Raw genomic sequence first — 12,576 nt, 5'->3', positions numbered from 1 at the left:
TGGAAGACTATATCTCAGTGGTTACACGGTACATTGATGGAGCAAGTTTCTCAGGAGCTAGCCCATTCGGTAGTTCCTCTGATGAAGATGAACGAATGGACCTATCTGATGATGCTGCTGCAGATAAAGATGAGCAAGTTTCTGCTCATATGATTGAACTTGGAAGCTTTTCTGCAGAAGAAAATCGTCTAATGGCTCAACCCTCTATTGAGCAAGCCGAGGAACCTATTCAGTCGAACCCATCTAGAGAAGAAGAAGAAACAGTTATTCAAGAGCCTGTTCAAGCTCTTGAAAATGATGCTGATTAAGAGCTTGTTCAAGCTCTTATATCAAAAGAAAGAGAAGTTGTTGAAGAGCATGTTCAAGCTCTTGTAACTCAAGAAGAAGAAGTAGTAGAATCTCCTGCTGTCAGAACAGATGGATCTCAAGAAAAAGAGGCTGAAGTCAGTCAGCCTAAGGTTGCCAGATCAGAGGGGAATCCTCAAAAGACAAAGAAGCTGAGAGCAGTTCCTCATCTGAGGGGGAACAAGATCAAAATGCTCAAACATTCAAGCCTTTACCATTTCCCAATATCAATGATGCTAATGTTTTTGAGAACATTCTTAATCCTTATCACAGTTCAGGGAACTTGCTCAAAAGGATTAACAGGGCAGAGAAGGAGTTGGAAGAAGAAGAACAAAATAAATCGGATAGTGAATCAGAGAAGGATGAACATGAGAAATCCATGGAAGTTCATACAAACTTCAGTCCAATTCAGATCATTGCAGCAGATTCACAATATAATTCATCTAAGGAAGGATCTTCAGCTGACGGTACAAAGCTCATGAAGTCGATGTCAACTTTGTTAACAACGCTCCAGAAAAATATGGCAGTTATGCAATCCAATATGACAAAAATTATGAAAGCCCAGAAAGAAGACAAGAAGAACATTGCTGATCTTGTTAAAACTCATAATGAGTTGGAGCTAACATTGAAGAAAAACACGTACGAGGTTGAAGTCTCCAATACGAATTTTGGAAGGTTTGAAAAGAAACTCTTCAGTCGACAATCTGAAATGATGAGCCTTGAAAGACAGATAAATCTTGATCATCAAAGAGAGGTTATGGAAGCAATGGGCTTGGTTCAAAATCAGTTGGATGAAATTCAAGGCAGCATGAGAAGAACAGATGATGAAAGACTAGAGTATGCTGATTCCATTACAAGGATATTTCAAGCTGAAGAGAATACTAAAGCTACTAAGAAAGAGTATAATATCATCACTCAGGGAGAGGCTGTTAGAGATAGAAGAGGTGATGGTATTGCAACCGGCACCAGATCTAAACGAAGGCCAACCAATAATGAAAACCCAAGGCCAACTAAAAGAGGCGGAATCCAAAGCGGCAGTGATCGCGGAGGCCGAAGCAGCGGTGATCGCGAAGGTTGCAGCAGTGGTGATCGTGAAGGCCGAAGTACTGGAAGCGATCATGGTGGGCGAACTAGTGGAAGTGGTCGTGGTGGACACGGTCTTCCTCCGTTCTAGAATCTGCTAACTGGTGAATGGATGAGTGGTGAAGGATTAACCTATCCAATTGATCCTCGAGTGAAAAGGGAAGGCCAATAATCTCTCCTCCTTAAACTATCCTTATGTTAGTTTATGATCTTGGCTTCCTAAACATGGTTTCTGAATATTGGTGGTTTTGACAAGTTTTTATGTAAGATGGATGAACAAGTTTTACTTCTTATTTATATGATGAATGTTTAATTTGTTATCTATGCATAGGTTTTAACATCATCATCAAAAAGGGGAAATTGTTGGGTCAAATTATTTTGACTAAGTGTCAAAGTAGTTTGACTATTGGAATTTTGATGATGAATGTATAGTTAAAACTAAATCTATGCGTTTAATTGTTTTTGGTGCAGGTGTATCAAAAACATGTTATATTAGACTTGGTCTTAATGAGATTCATTAGACCGATTTGGCATTAAATGCACGGAGTTAGACGTGCAGTCTAACTAGCGGAGTTAGACGTGCAGTCTAACTAGCGGAGTTAGACGTGCAGTCTAACTAGCGCAGTTAGACGTGCAGTCTAGCTAGAGAAGTTAGAAGTGCAGTCTAACTAGCAGAGTTAGACGTTCAATCTAACTAGTGAGAGTTAGACGTGCAGTCTAACTCCTTCAGATTAGTCTAAAGTGATGTATAGTTAGATGTGCAGTCTAACTAATGGAAGTTAGACGTGCAGTCTAACTCCTTCAGATTAGTCTAAAGTGATGTATAGTTAGACGTGTAGTCTAACTAATGGACGTAAGACATGCAGTCTGAAGGAGTCTAACTCCTTCAAATTAGTCTGAAATGAATTGTAATTAGACGTGAAATCTAATCTCATTAGACCAGGTGGTCTAATGGATGATGCTATTAGACGGGGGCGTCTAATTTCATTAGACGAGGTCGTATAAATGATATACATCTAATGCTAGGCTTAAGCAGTTGCTTGAAGCTAGCACCCGTCTACCCACGATCAATTAGTTGTACGCTACTCCTGCTCCACTTTCCTGTGAAGTTTAGTACGACAGCCAGTTGCAACCAATTGATTAATGCCACATACGAAAATATTCTTCCCACTACTTATTTTTGCAGGAATATCCTTGAAGAATATTTGGCGCACTACCAGATTGGTACGCCACGATCTTAGTGCTCAAAGTCTGATGTGTACTATGGAGGCGTTCCAATGGAAGCTCGCCACGTGTCATTATGAAGATTCGACCGTTGGTACCTGCTCCTATTTAAAGATCCTCAAGGACAACGGAAGAATTATCGATCTATCCATACTCAGATTATTCTATCTTAAGCATACAAATTGAGTGAGTTGCTTTCTTTTTTTATAGAGTGTTCAATCAAGAAAGAGTTAGAATCAAAGCATTGTATTAGCTGAGTGATATTCTTCATATTGTAAGTTGAATATTAATTTAGTGAGTGATTAGATATATAATTATATATTAAATATAAATATATATATATAAATAATAATATATTTAAAAATTTATTTGTGATATATTCAAATTAATTTGTATTAATTATTTCATAATCTACATAATTATATAATAAATATATATATGACAACATATTTAAAAATTAATTTTTGATATATTAAAATAAAAATAAATTTATTTATTTAATTATTTTATAATCTATATGATTATCTATTAAATATATATATATAACAACATATTTAAAAAATAATTTGTGATATGTTAAAATAACATAAATTAATTTGCTTCATTATTTGTTTCCCTTTTGTGAATTTATAATATATATATATACAAAATTATAAAATAATTTCAACAATCACAAGTAGTGAGTAGTGTAGTAGTTAAAGTGTTCATATTTGAGACTAGTGTTCAAGTCCTAACTGATGATGATTTTAGAGGGGTATTTAAATGTGATATATGTGGGTATGTATGAATTTGGGAAATTAAGTTAATGATCGATCAAAATGCGATAATGACTAATTAGTTAGATACGATGCCGAAAGTGAGTGTACATAATGTTCAAAATAAGAGTAAATTTGGTTAGTGATTAGATATATAATTATTTTAAAACTTATATAATTATATATTAAATATAAATATAAATATATATAACAATATATTTAAAAATTAATTTGTGATATATTTAAATTAATTTGTGATAATTATTTGTTTTATTTTTATGAATTTATATAAAATATATACACATACACAAAATTATAAAATTATTTTGACAATCACAAGTAGTGTAATGGTTAAAGTGTTCATATTCAAATTTGATACTAGAGTTCGAGTCTCAACTGATGTGGATTTGAGAGGGATATTAAATGTGGTTAAAGTGTTTATATTCAAAATGAGGTTATGTGGGTGTGAATTTGAGGAATTATTACCGGAATGATAAATTAAAGTGCAAAAAATGAGTTTGTTAGTGCATAAAATTCAAAGTGAAGTTATGTGATGGTGGTGTAAATGGGTGTGAATTTTAGTGATTAAGGGAATGATTAATCAAAATGCCTAAAATGATGGCATAATGTGACCGATAATGACTAATTAGTTGGAAATTATGTTGAAAGTGAGGGTAGAGGTGACCAATAATGATGAGTTAGTTCAAAATGAGCATAAATGTGGTGAGTGATTAAATATCTTTTGATTAACCATTTCCCGATAGTGGATCAAAATAATGAATAGATTTAGAAGAAATTACTTTAGTTTTTTCATTCATGGTGAATATATGCCAGTAAGCGTTATTCTTCCTATATTAAAAATTTTATTTGTATTAATAATTTTATAATTTACATAATTATATATTAAATATATATATATATAACAACCTATTTAAAAATTAATTTGTTATTGTAAGCATTAAAAATTAACACACTAATTTATAAAATTAAAATAGTTATTTTGATTTATTTTTAAATAAATAAAATCAAAAAAATCCACTCCATGGATAAAAATCAATTAAAACAAATAATTAGACTAATTATTGTAATAATTAAAGCCTAATTAATTAAGTAAAATTGTCAAATAATAAAATAAAATTATTTGGTGTAAAAATTGTACTCATTTATTTTAAAATAATTTTAGAAAAAATAAGGGATTAAAATAAATAATTTTGGAGGAAATGAGGTACCCATTTCATCTCCCAAAATTATTTATTTAACCCTAAAAATATGAAAAAAAAAATAAAATAAACTGGTAAAATATTTTCCATATTTATTTTAATATTTTGTGTATTTAAAAATATCAAAATTAAAGCCAAAAAGGTGAAATAACATCAATTTCAAATAAACCCTTAAGGTTTTAAAATAAAAATAAAATCGTAATCAGGTGTAGCCAAAATCCTATGAGATGGCTATAGCCAAAAAAGTGTACGATGGATGAGCATTGGATTCTCATCCAACGCCCAGGAGCAGGCCGTGTACCCCGTTGTAACGGAGGAAACGTGCGCGCACGTATCGCATTGGATCGGCTAACGCTCATTATCCAGATTGCTAATGGAACGCTCAAACACAATGACGCCTTAACGGATCGTTAATGGGACGCCAAACACGGGCTAAACGACGATGTCTTGGCCTCCATTCTTCTTCCTCGTCACAACGCCGCGAAGATTAGATCAAAGACCCGTCTTTGATTTTGTTAATTTGGAACTCAGTCTACAATCAACCATTTCAGCTAATTTAAAGGCTGAAATGATCATCCTACTACGGTAATCATTTCTTCTTCATTAATGAGGATGATTCATCTCTATTTCGCCAAGTTCACTAAAGAATAGTCAAAACGCCATCAATGGCTTTTGACTGATTCAGTCCATTTGAGTCATCCAACCGACTCAAGGATGCTATAAATACATCCCTTGAATCATTCCAAGGCCTAGGAATCCACTCTCCACTTTCAAATTGAAAAAAATCAAAATTTCGCCATTAAAGCTTGAAGCTATCGGATTTTTCGAATTTTATATTTGAAGCCTTAAAGTTTGGATCTTAGCATCCCAAAAGTTTCCCTAAGGATCAAGGAGTATTTTCCAATCCTTGATAAGGTTCCAATCACCCTCTAATTCATATTTATAGTTTGAATTTTAAATTTTTATATTTCAAATTGCATAAGCTTGTATGATATTTGTTGATGGTATTTTATGGTTGGATATTTGTTGGATTAAATTAAATAAAGAAAAGAGAAAATTAATTAATTAAGAAATAATTAATTAATTTAATAGAATATGTACAACATAGTTTTGATGATGTGGTTTGAATAAAACTAAGTTGGGTAATTTACCTTTGTGCAAGTTCAGATCTAAAGAAGTATGTCTATTCGGACATCGTATAACTTCATTAGACGTGGTCTGAAGTAATGTGCGAATAGACGTTGTCTAATTACTTTAGACTTGGTCTGAAGTAATGCGCGAGTAGATGTCGTCTAATTACTTTAGACATGGTTTGAAGTAATGCGCGAGTAGACGTGATCTGAAGTAATGCGCGAGTAGACGTGATCTGAAGTAATGCGCGAGTAGACGTCATTTAATTACTTTAGACGTGGTCTGAAGTAATGCACGATTAGACGTCATCTAATCACTTTAGACATGGTTTGAAGTAATGCGCGAGTTGACGTCGTCTAATTTCTTTAGACGTGGTCTAAAGTAATGCGTGAGTAGTCGTCATCTAATTACATTAGATGTGGTCTGAAGTAATGTGCGAGAATACATCGTCTAACTTCATTAGACGTGGTCTAAAGAAGTGTGTAGTCGGACGTCGTCCGACTTCATCCGACGTCTAAAGAAGCGTTTGATTATCTACTCAGCTCATCTGCAGTTCTCGTTTTTAACAGTCTGACAAGTCAGCTCAAGCCACGAATGAATAACTGACACATACACTATTACTATTCAAATTGCCATTGTTGTACATTTTCAGTACAACATGATCCTAGAGAATATTCAGCGCATTATCATTCCAGTATGGCCACAATCCCAACGATAATATCTCTACTGTACTATCTCATACTATTGGCGGTCGTCCAACAATTTGAGGACACGTGTCCAAGTAGAAGATTTGACCGTTGGTGTACTTAAAGTATAAATAGCTATCCAAGGACAGATTTGACCGTTGGTGTACTTAAAGTATAAATAGCTATCCAAGGACAACAGATGAATCTCTCAGTTCTCACACTCAGTTATTCTTGCTTGCTTACTATCTGAATCTCTCTCACTCTAAAGCTCAAGTACGAATTACCTATTGTATGTCTGTGTGATAATTCTATAATTCATATACTATCATTTCTATGTAAAATCTTAGTATTGTAAGTTGAATAGAGGTTTTTATGTTCAACAAAGAGTTAGCAAGAAGTTCAGAAGCAGGCAGTTATTAAGTCTTGTGTTTTCTGACTGGGTTTGTGTAGGTTCTGTTTAAATCAAATTCTTCTAGTGAATATCCTTCTTGTTGAGGAAGAAGGGGTGACGTAGGAGTTTTATCTCCGAACATCCATAAAACTTCCTATGTTCTTTACTTTCCATCCATTGCATTCGCTTGTCTAATTCTTCAAATCTAGATAGTTGTTTATGCACTTGAACTTGTTCAAGAGCTCGCGAAGATTTGTGAAGAATATAAATAAATCTTAATCCCTCACAGGATTAACATTGAATCGAAAGTCAAAAGTTGCCAACTATAGTCAGACCCCTGTCGCTGTAGTCAACACCGATCCTGACAGATCTTAATCCCTCAAGCACACTGTCCGATCAGACGGATGTTGATGCGTCTGTAGACGTGCGTGAGTAGACGCCGTCCGAACAGACGTATGATGATGCATCTGTAGACGTTCATGAGTAGACGTCGTCCGAACAGACGTCTGCTGAGGCGTCTGTAGACATGCGTAAGTAGATATCGTTGATAGGATCGATGACACCAATAGAGATGGGGGTCTGACTATTGATGACAACTTCTATAACACGGTTAGATAGAAATCTTGTTAGGGAATTATATCACTTTCTATTCTTCACAAACGCTTGCAAACTCTTGAAACGATTCAAGTGTGTGAAGCTAAGAACCAGTTCGAAAAGAGAAGACAGAATGAAACAGACATAGTAGGTTGTTTATGGATGTTCGGAGCAAACTCTCCTACGTCACCGCTTCTTCCAACCACCGGAAGGATTCACTATACTTTCTTTGAATCAAATACAATTTTCTTGCTAGATAACTATTGAACAGAACAGACTCCATTCAACCTACAGAATGTTTAAGAATATCACTCAGCTAGACAATGCTTTGATTCTCTCTCTCTTGAGGATGAAGTACAAATTCAGTAAGCAAGTAAGCAATTTGTAAGATAGCGTTTATATCATCGGCAGTTCATCTGTTGTCCTTGAGGATCTTTAAATAGAAGAAGGATACCAACGGTCGAATCTTCTTCTTAGAAACGTGGCAATCACCCATTGGAAAGCCTCCATAGTACACGAGTACAATAGACTCTGTGCACAAAGACCGTGGCCGTACCAATCTGGTAGTGCGTCGAATATTCTTCTAGAATTGTCCTACAAGGAACAATTAGTGGAAAGAATATTACTTATGTGGCATTAATTCATTGGATGCAACTCGCTGTCGTACTGTTCTACACGGATTAGTGGAGTAGGAGTAGCATACAGCTAGTTGATCGTGGGTAAACGAATGCTGACTTCAAGCAACTGCTGAAGCGAGGCATTAGACGTGTTCCATTAGACTGCCAAGTGTAATGAAGTTAGACTCCCTACGTATAATAGTTGGATCCAATAGACTACCAAGTCTAATGGATTTAGACGGCACGTCTAACTTCGTGTCACATCAGACTAGTCTAAAGGAGTTAGACGCCAGCATCTAACTTTTATCTGTTAGACTACACGTCTAACTACGTATTTGTTAGACTGCACATCTAACTACATATATGATAGACTGCACGTCTAACTACGTATCTGTTAGACTACATGTCTAACTACGTATCTGTTTGACTACACGTCTAACTACATATCTATTAGACTGCACGTCTAACTACGTATCTATTAGACTACACGTCTAACTAAGTATCTGTTAGACTGCACATCTAACTACATATCTATTAGACTGCACATCTAACTACGTATCTGTTAGACTACACGTCTAACTATGCAGCGCGTTTATCTTAGCATCATGTCTAATAAGTCTGTTTCAAGCTAAGTCTAACTTAGCATTGATGCACCTGCATAGAAACAGTTTAGACGACTTAGCTTCTTTCTTAATTAAAGTTTTACATAAGTTTATCATCAAAATAACGTTAGTCAAAATAATTTGACCCACTTTTCAAAACCAAAGACTGTTTTTGTAATTTTGGAACCCCAAACAATTTTCTAAAAATCCCGAAAAATTAGAAAATGATTTCAAAATATATTTGGGATATTTCCACAAAACATATGACTAAGACATGTTTGGTATTTATTTCTAAACTCTAACACACTTAAAGTGACTAATATTCTTCACGTATAATCATCCCTAGTTATCATCAGCAACATGTACCAGCATTTAAATATTTTTGTTTAAATATTTTAAATAACGCTAAAACCTAGAAACATTATTAGGACCAGAAGAATAATTGGTTAAAACTCAAACATCATACAACTGATTTTCAAAAGTTAACTTTATAAGTAGAAACTGTTTTTAGAATGGGTATGGAGGATTAAGCATGAAAGCCTTTTCCCGAGTATCACCAAATTACGTACTGAGATAAAACTCTAGTCAATACGTTTGTACATATGCCAACTTTTATTAATGTTCAAAAATCAATTTGAAACTCTATTTCAAAATAAATAATTATGTTTAATTAATTTAATTAAAGGATTTCTAAAAAATCAAATTAGGATTTGCTTATCGTAAATTTCCAAATTATTAAAAATTGAACCCCAAAATTAATTATTTTTAATTAATTTTAAAAGCTGTCACAAATCATTTGTAAATATTTTAAATAATTTTTTATTTTAAAAGAAAATTCTTGACACGCAAATAGAGGTTGAAATTCTCGAACCTTGAGCTTTTCACGAAAACCGATACAAAGGGTTTTTCCAAGGGTTATAGCTTTCTAGCGACTCCACTAGGGATTAAATGTTTAACACGAAAACATAAAATTGAAATTTGAAACATTTGTATCATGTTTTAAACTTAATAGGCATGTCTTGAAATGTACAACACCTAAAAGAGACGCATAGGTTTTACCCTATTTAAAAACCTTTATGGGTAAAGGGTATATCGCCCTCTTCTTACTTTCAAAGAAGTACACGACTAGGATCGGTACTTATACAATTATTTGCAAATATTTTCAATGAGGAATGACAATTTGTTACAAACCGAGTGATGTTGCGAGAAAAAAAGGTAGAATGCACGGGACCGACCCCACCCTTTGGCGATGTGTCGTCCGATAGGACGCAGGCATTGTGGAGGTGGGGAAAATTCCCAATTGAGTTGATATTTCTTGGTTTATGGCGGCATTTTTACCCCCTCCACTATTTGTAAATGATACACTCTTATGATTCCCTTAGAACAAAAACCTGGTTACTATCACCAAGCCAGTTGTTTGTCGTGTCTAGACACCCAAAACTTCGTCACTACAACCCTTTCTGTGACTACTATATATGTATTATGTGTATTCATGTATAGTCTAAGTGAGCATCTTAAACATATTCATTCTTTTCAAAACAAGCGTATGTTTGTAAATGTTTTAAATTTCTAATCACAGACGATGTCCATGTTGACGGCATCGAGCTGGTTCCGTGGATTGATAATCTTCGCACAAATGAGTGGAACTATCGATCCTATGGTCTCATTCCAATCATGAGATTCATAAACTTTAAGATAAACTCCACTTTCGTGATAAAAATGCAACGAAGACGGAACCCTATAAAATGGGCTTACTTCTTGGGAGAAATATCTATATGCCCAACCATAGAGGAGTTTTGCCATGGAACCCCATCAAGAAAATGACATTCAAGATGAACGACAAGCCCATGATTATGTTTGTAGGCTTGGAATGAGTTTACCTGTTATTATACCCATAGACTATTCAAGCAATTCGTCTAAAACTATATAGAAGTTTCCTTCGTTGTAGACATGCCAATAGATTACATGGCCTACGCAGGATACTTGGAAAAATGGCATGACGCCTTCCAAATAAATATCCTACAAAAGAGAAGGAAGTACCTGAATGTCATTCTCCAAGAATACGAGTAGGTCCATGAAAATGGAGAGGAGGAAGTTATAAGTGTGAACAGGCTACAATTGGACCTAAAGTATGTGACCTCCCTCAAATACTTTTTACTTTTAGACTCTCTTTGTAAAATATCAACAAGAGAGTTATGTCTGTAACAAACCTAACGAGTATGTTTATTTAACAACTATATATTTACTTATCGGATCACAAAAGAGATACTCACTCTCTATGATTCATTTCATATGCATATGCATTGCATTTGTACTTTGTTACAACTACAAAACCATCACCTCTTTCTCTTTGCAACTGTCCACGACTACGACAAGCCGACACAGCCCCCAGAAAGAGAGATCTAAAACCAGAAATTTTATACGCCACCAGATGACTAAAGAACTCTCATTACCTGTAATGGTCTTAGTGACCAATTTCAGAGAAATGAAGGCATATTTGCAACATGTAACGGAGCAACTCACGTTGATCACAGCTTCTTGAGCTAATTAGCAAATTCTGTCTACATCCCAAAACAAACCATTTTCTCCTCGATGTCCTAACTAGACAATCTCAGTTATGTTCACCCCCATTAAACCCCATCCTACTAGTCAGCAAGTTCAAGAAGAAGTCTCTCTCTACGAAGACTTTGAAGAGGATATCGACCTAACTACACGGGTAAAAAAATGAGGATGTAATCAACCCCTAGGACTACAAGAAAAACAAATTCTAGTGGATGATCAACCACCGCTAACAAAATATGAACACCAAATGGCTCAAGTTCAAGCCATGGACGCAGAGATGCAAACTCAGCTCAACAAGTTAGATAAGGGCAAAAGCACTAAAGAACATCTCGACTAGAAAGATTCTATAAAATTTGACAAACGAACAGTTATTCCGGAAGGCATCAAGCTTCCATCTCTATCCAAGTACATAGGAAAAAGCGATCCGTTAGTCTTTTTCAAAATGTACGCCTCCATAATGACCCATTGCGCCTTAGAGAACCAACTATTCTCCACTTATTCCCTCAGTACCTTGATGATGTTTCTCTACGCTGGTATCACCGGCTAAAGATAGTCTATTAGAGAATATAGGAACTAGCTACAATGTTCACAGAACGCTTCTCAATGCATCTCAACCTCGAATGACCTGAAAAGAGGTTAAAGAACATCAAAAAATGAAAAAATGAGAAATTCTTTGTGTTTATCTAGAGATGGAAAGTTGTCGCCGAGGAAATTGATTCCCTCCCTAGTGAACAATGACAAATCGATATGATTTTGGAAAACGTTAACGGATGATATTCTATGGGATTCGCCGTAAAAAACTTCCAAAATATAAGAGAAATTGCTAAAGATTAAAAATAACCTCGATGATTTTATCGAGAAAGAAGGAAAAGAGGGAAAAGCAATTAAAGTTACCCCACCCCAAGTCATTTCCCAAGAAAGGAAAAGACAGAAGTACACTTGGTAACCACTACTTGGCAGGAGCAATCGCCTCAAAAGACAAACCCAAGTAAGCCTCCACAACCTGACTTAGGTACAACCACTCCTAACAAGGTCACACCTCCAAAGGCATTTAAACATCCTAGAGTCTTTGAGTAACTAGGAATTCCTTTAAGTCAAGTGATGAAGATTCTCCAAGAAAATAATCTCATAAAACCCCTTTTACCAAGAATAGACGGACCATTCTTGGGAAAGTATGAGAACGCTTGGCACGACCACCACTAAGAAAAGGATCATGTTATTGATAGTTGTAATGTCCTCAAACACCTATTATAGGACTTGATCAATTAAAATGTGATCGTCAAGTTGGAAATAGCAAAGAATCTGTTACCGAATCACAAAGTCAATATGCTCACCACTAACGAAGCATTCCTTGACGTCAATCTTT

General features: G+C 35.0%; 1 protein-coding gene across 1 annotated transcript; it reads left to right on the top strand.

The window, feature by feature from the left end:
• Window positions 1-417: 417 nt before the first annotated feature.
• LOC124924537 (keratin, type II cytoskeletal 1-like) lies at window positions 418-1,519 on the top strand. Its single transcript, XM_047464560.1, has 2 exons — window positions 418-458; window positions 619-1,519. Exons 1-2 carry the CDS (start codon window positions 418-420, stop codon window positions 1,517-1,519), a joined length of 942 nt encoding a protein of 313 aa, XP_047320516.1.
• The last annotated feature ends 11,057 nt before the right edge of the window (window positions 1,520-12,576 follow it).

The sequence above is a fragment of the Impatiens glandulifera genome, chromosome 2, assembly GCF_907164915.1.
Source record: "Impatiens glandulifera chromosome 2, dImpGla2.1, whole genome shotgun sequence".
Classification (NCBI taxonomy): Eukaryota; Viridiplantae; Streptophyta; class Magnoliopsida; order Ericales; family Balsaminaceae; genus Impatiens; species Impatiens glandulifera.
This window is presented reverse-complemented; position numbering and strand designations above follow the sequence as displayed.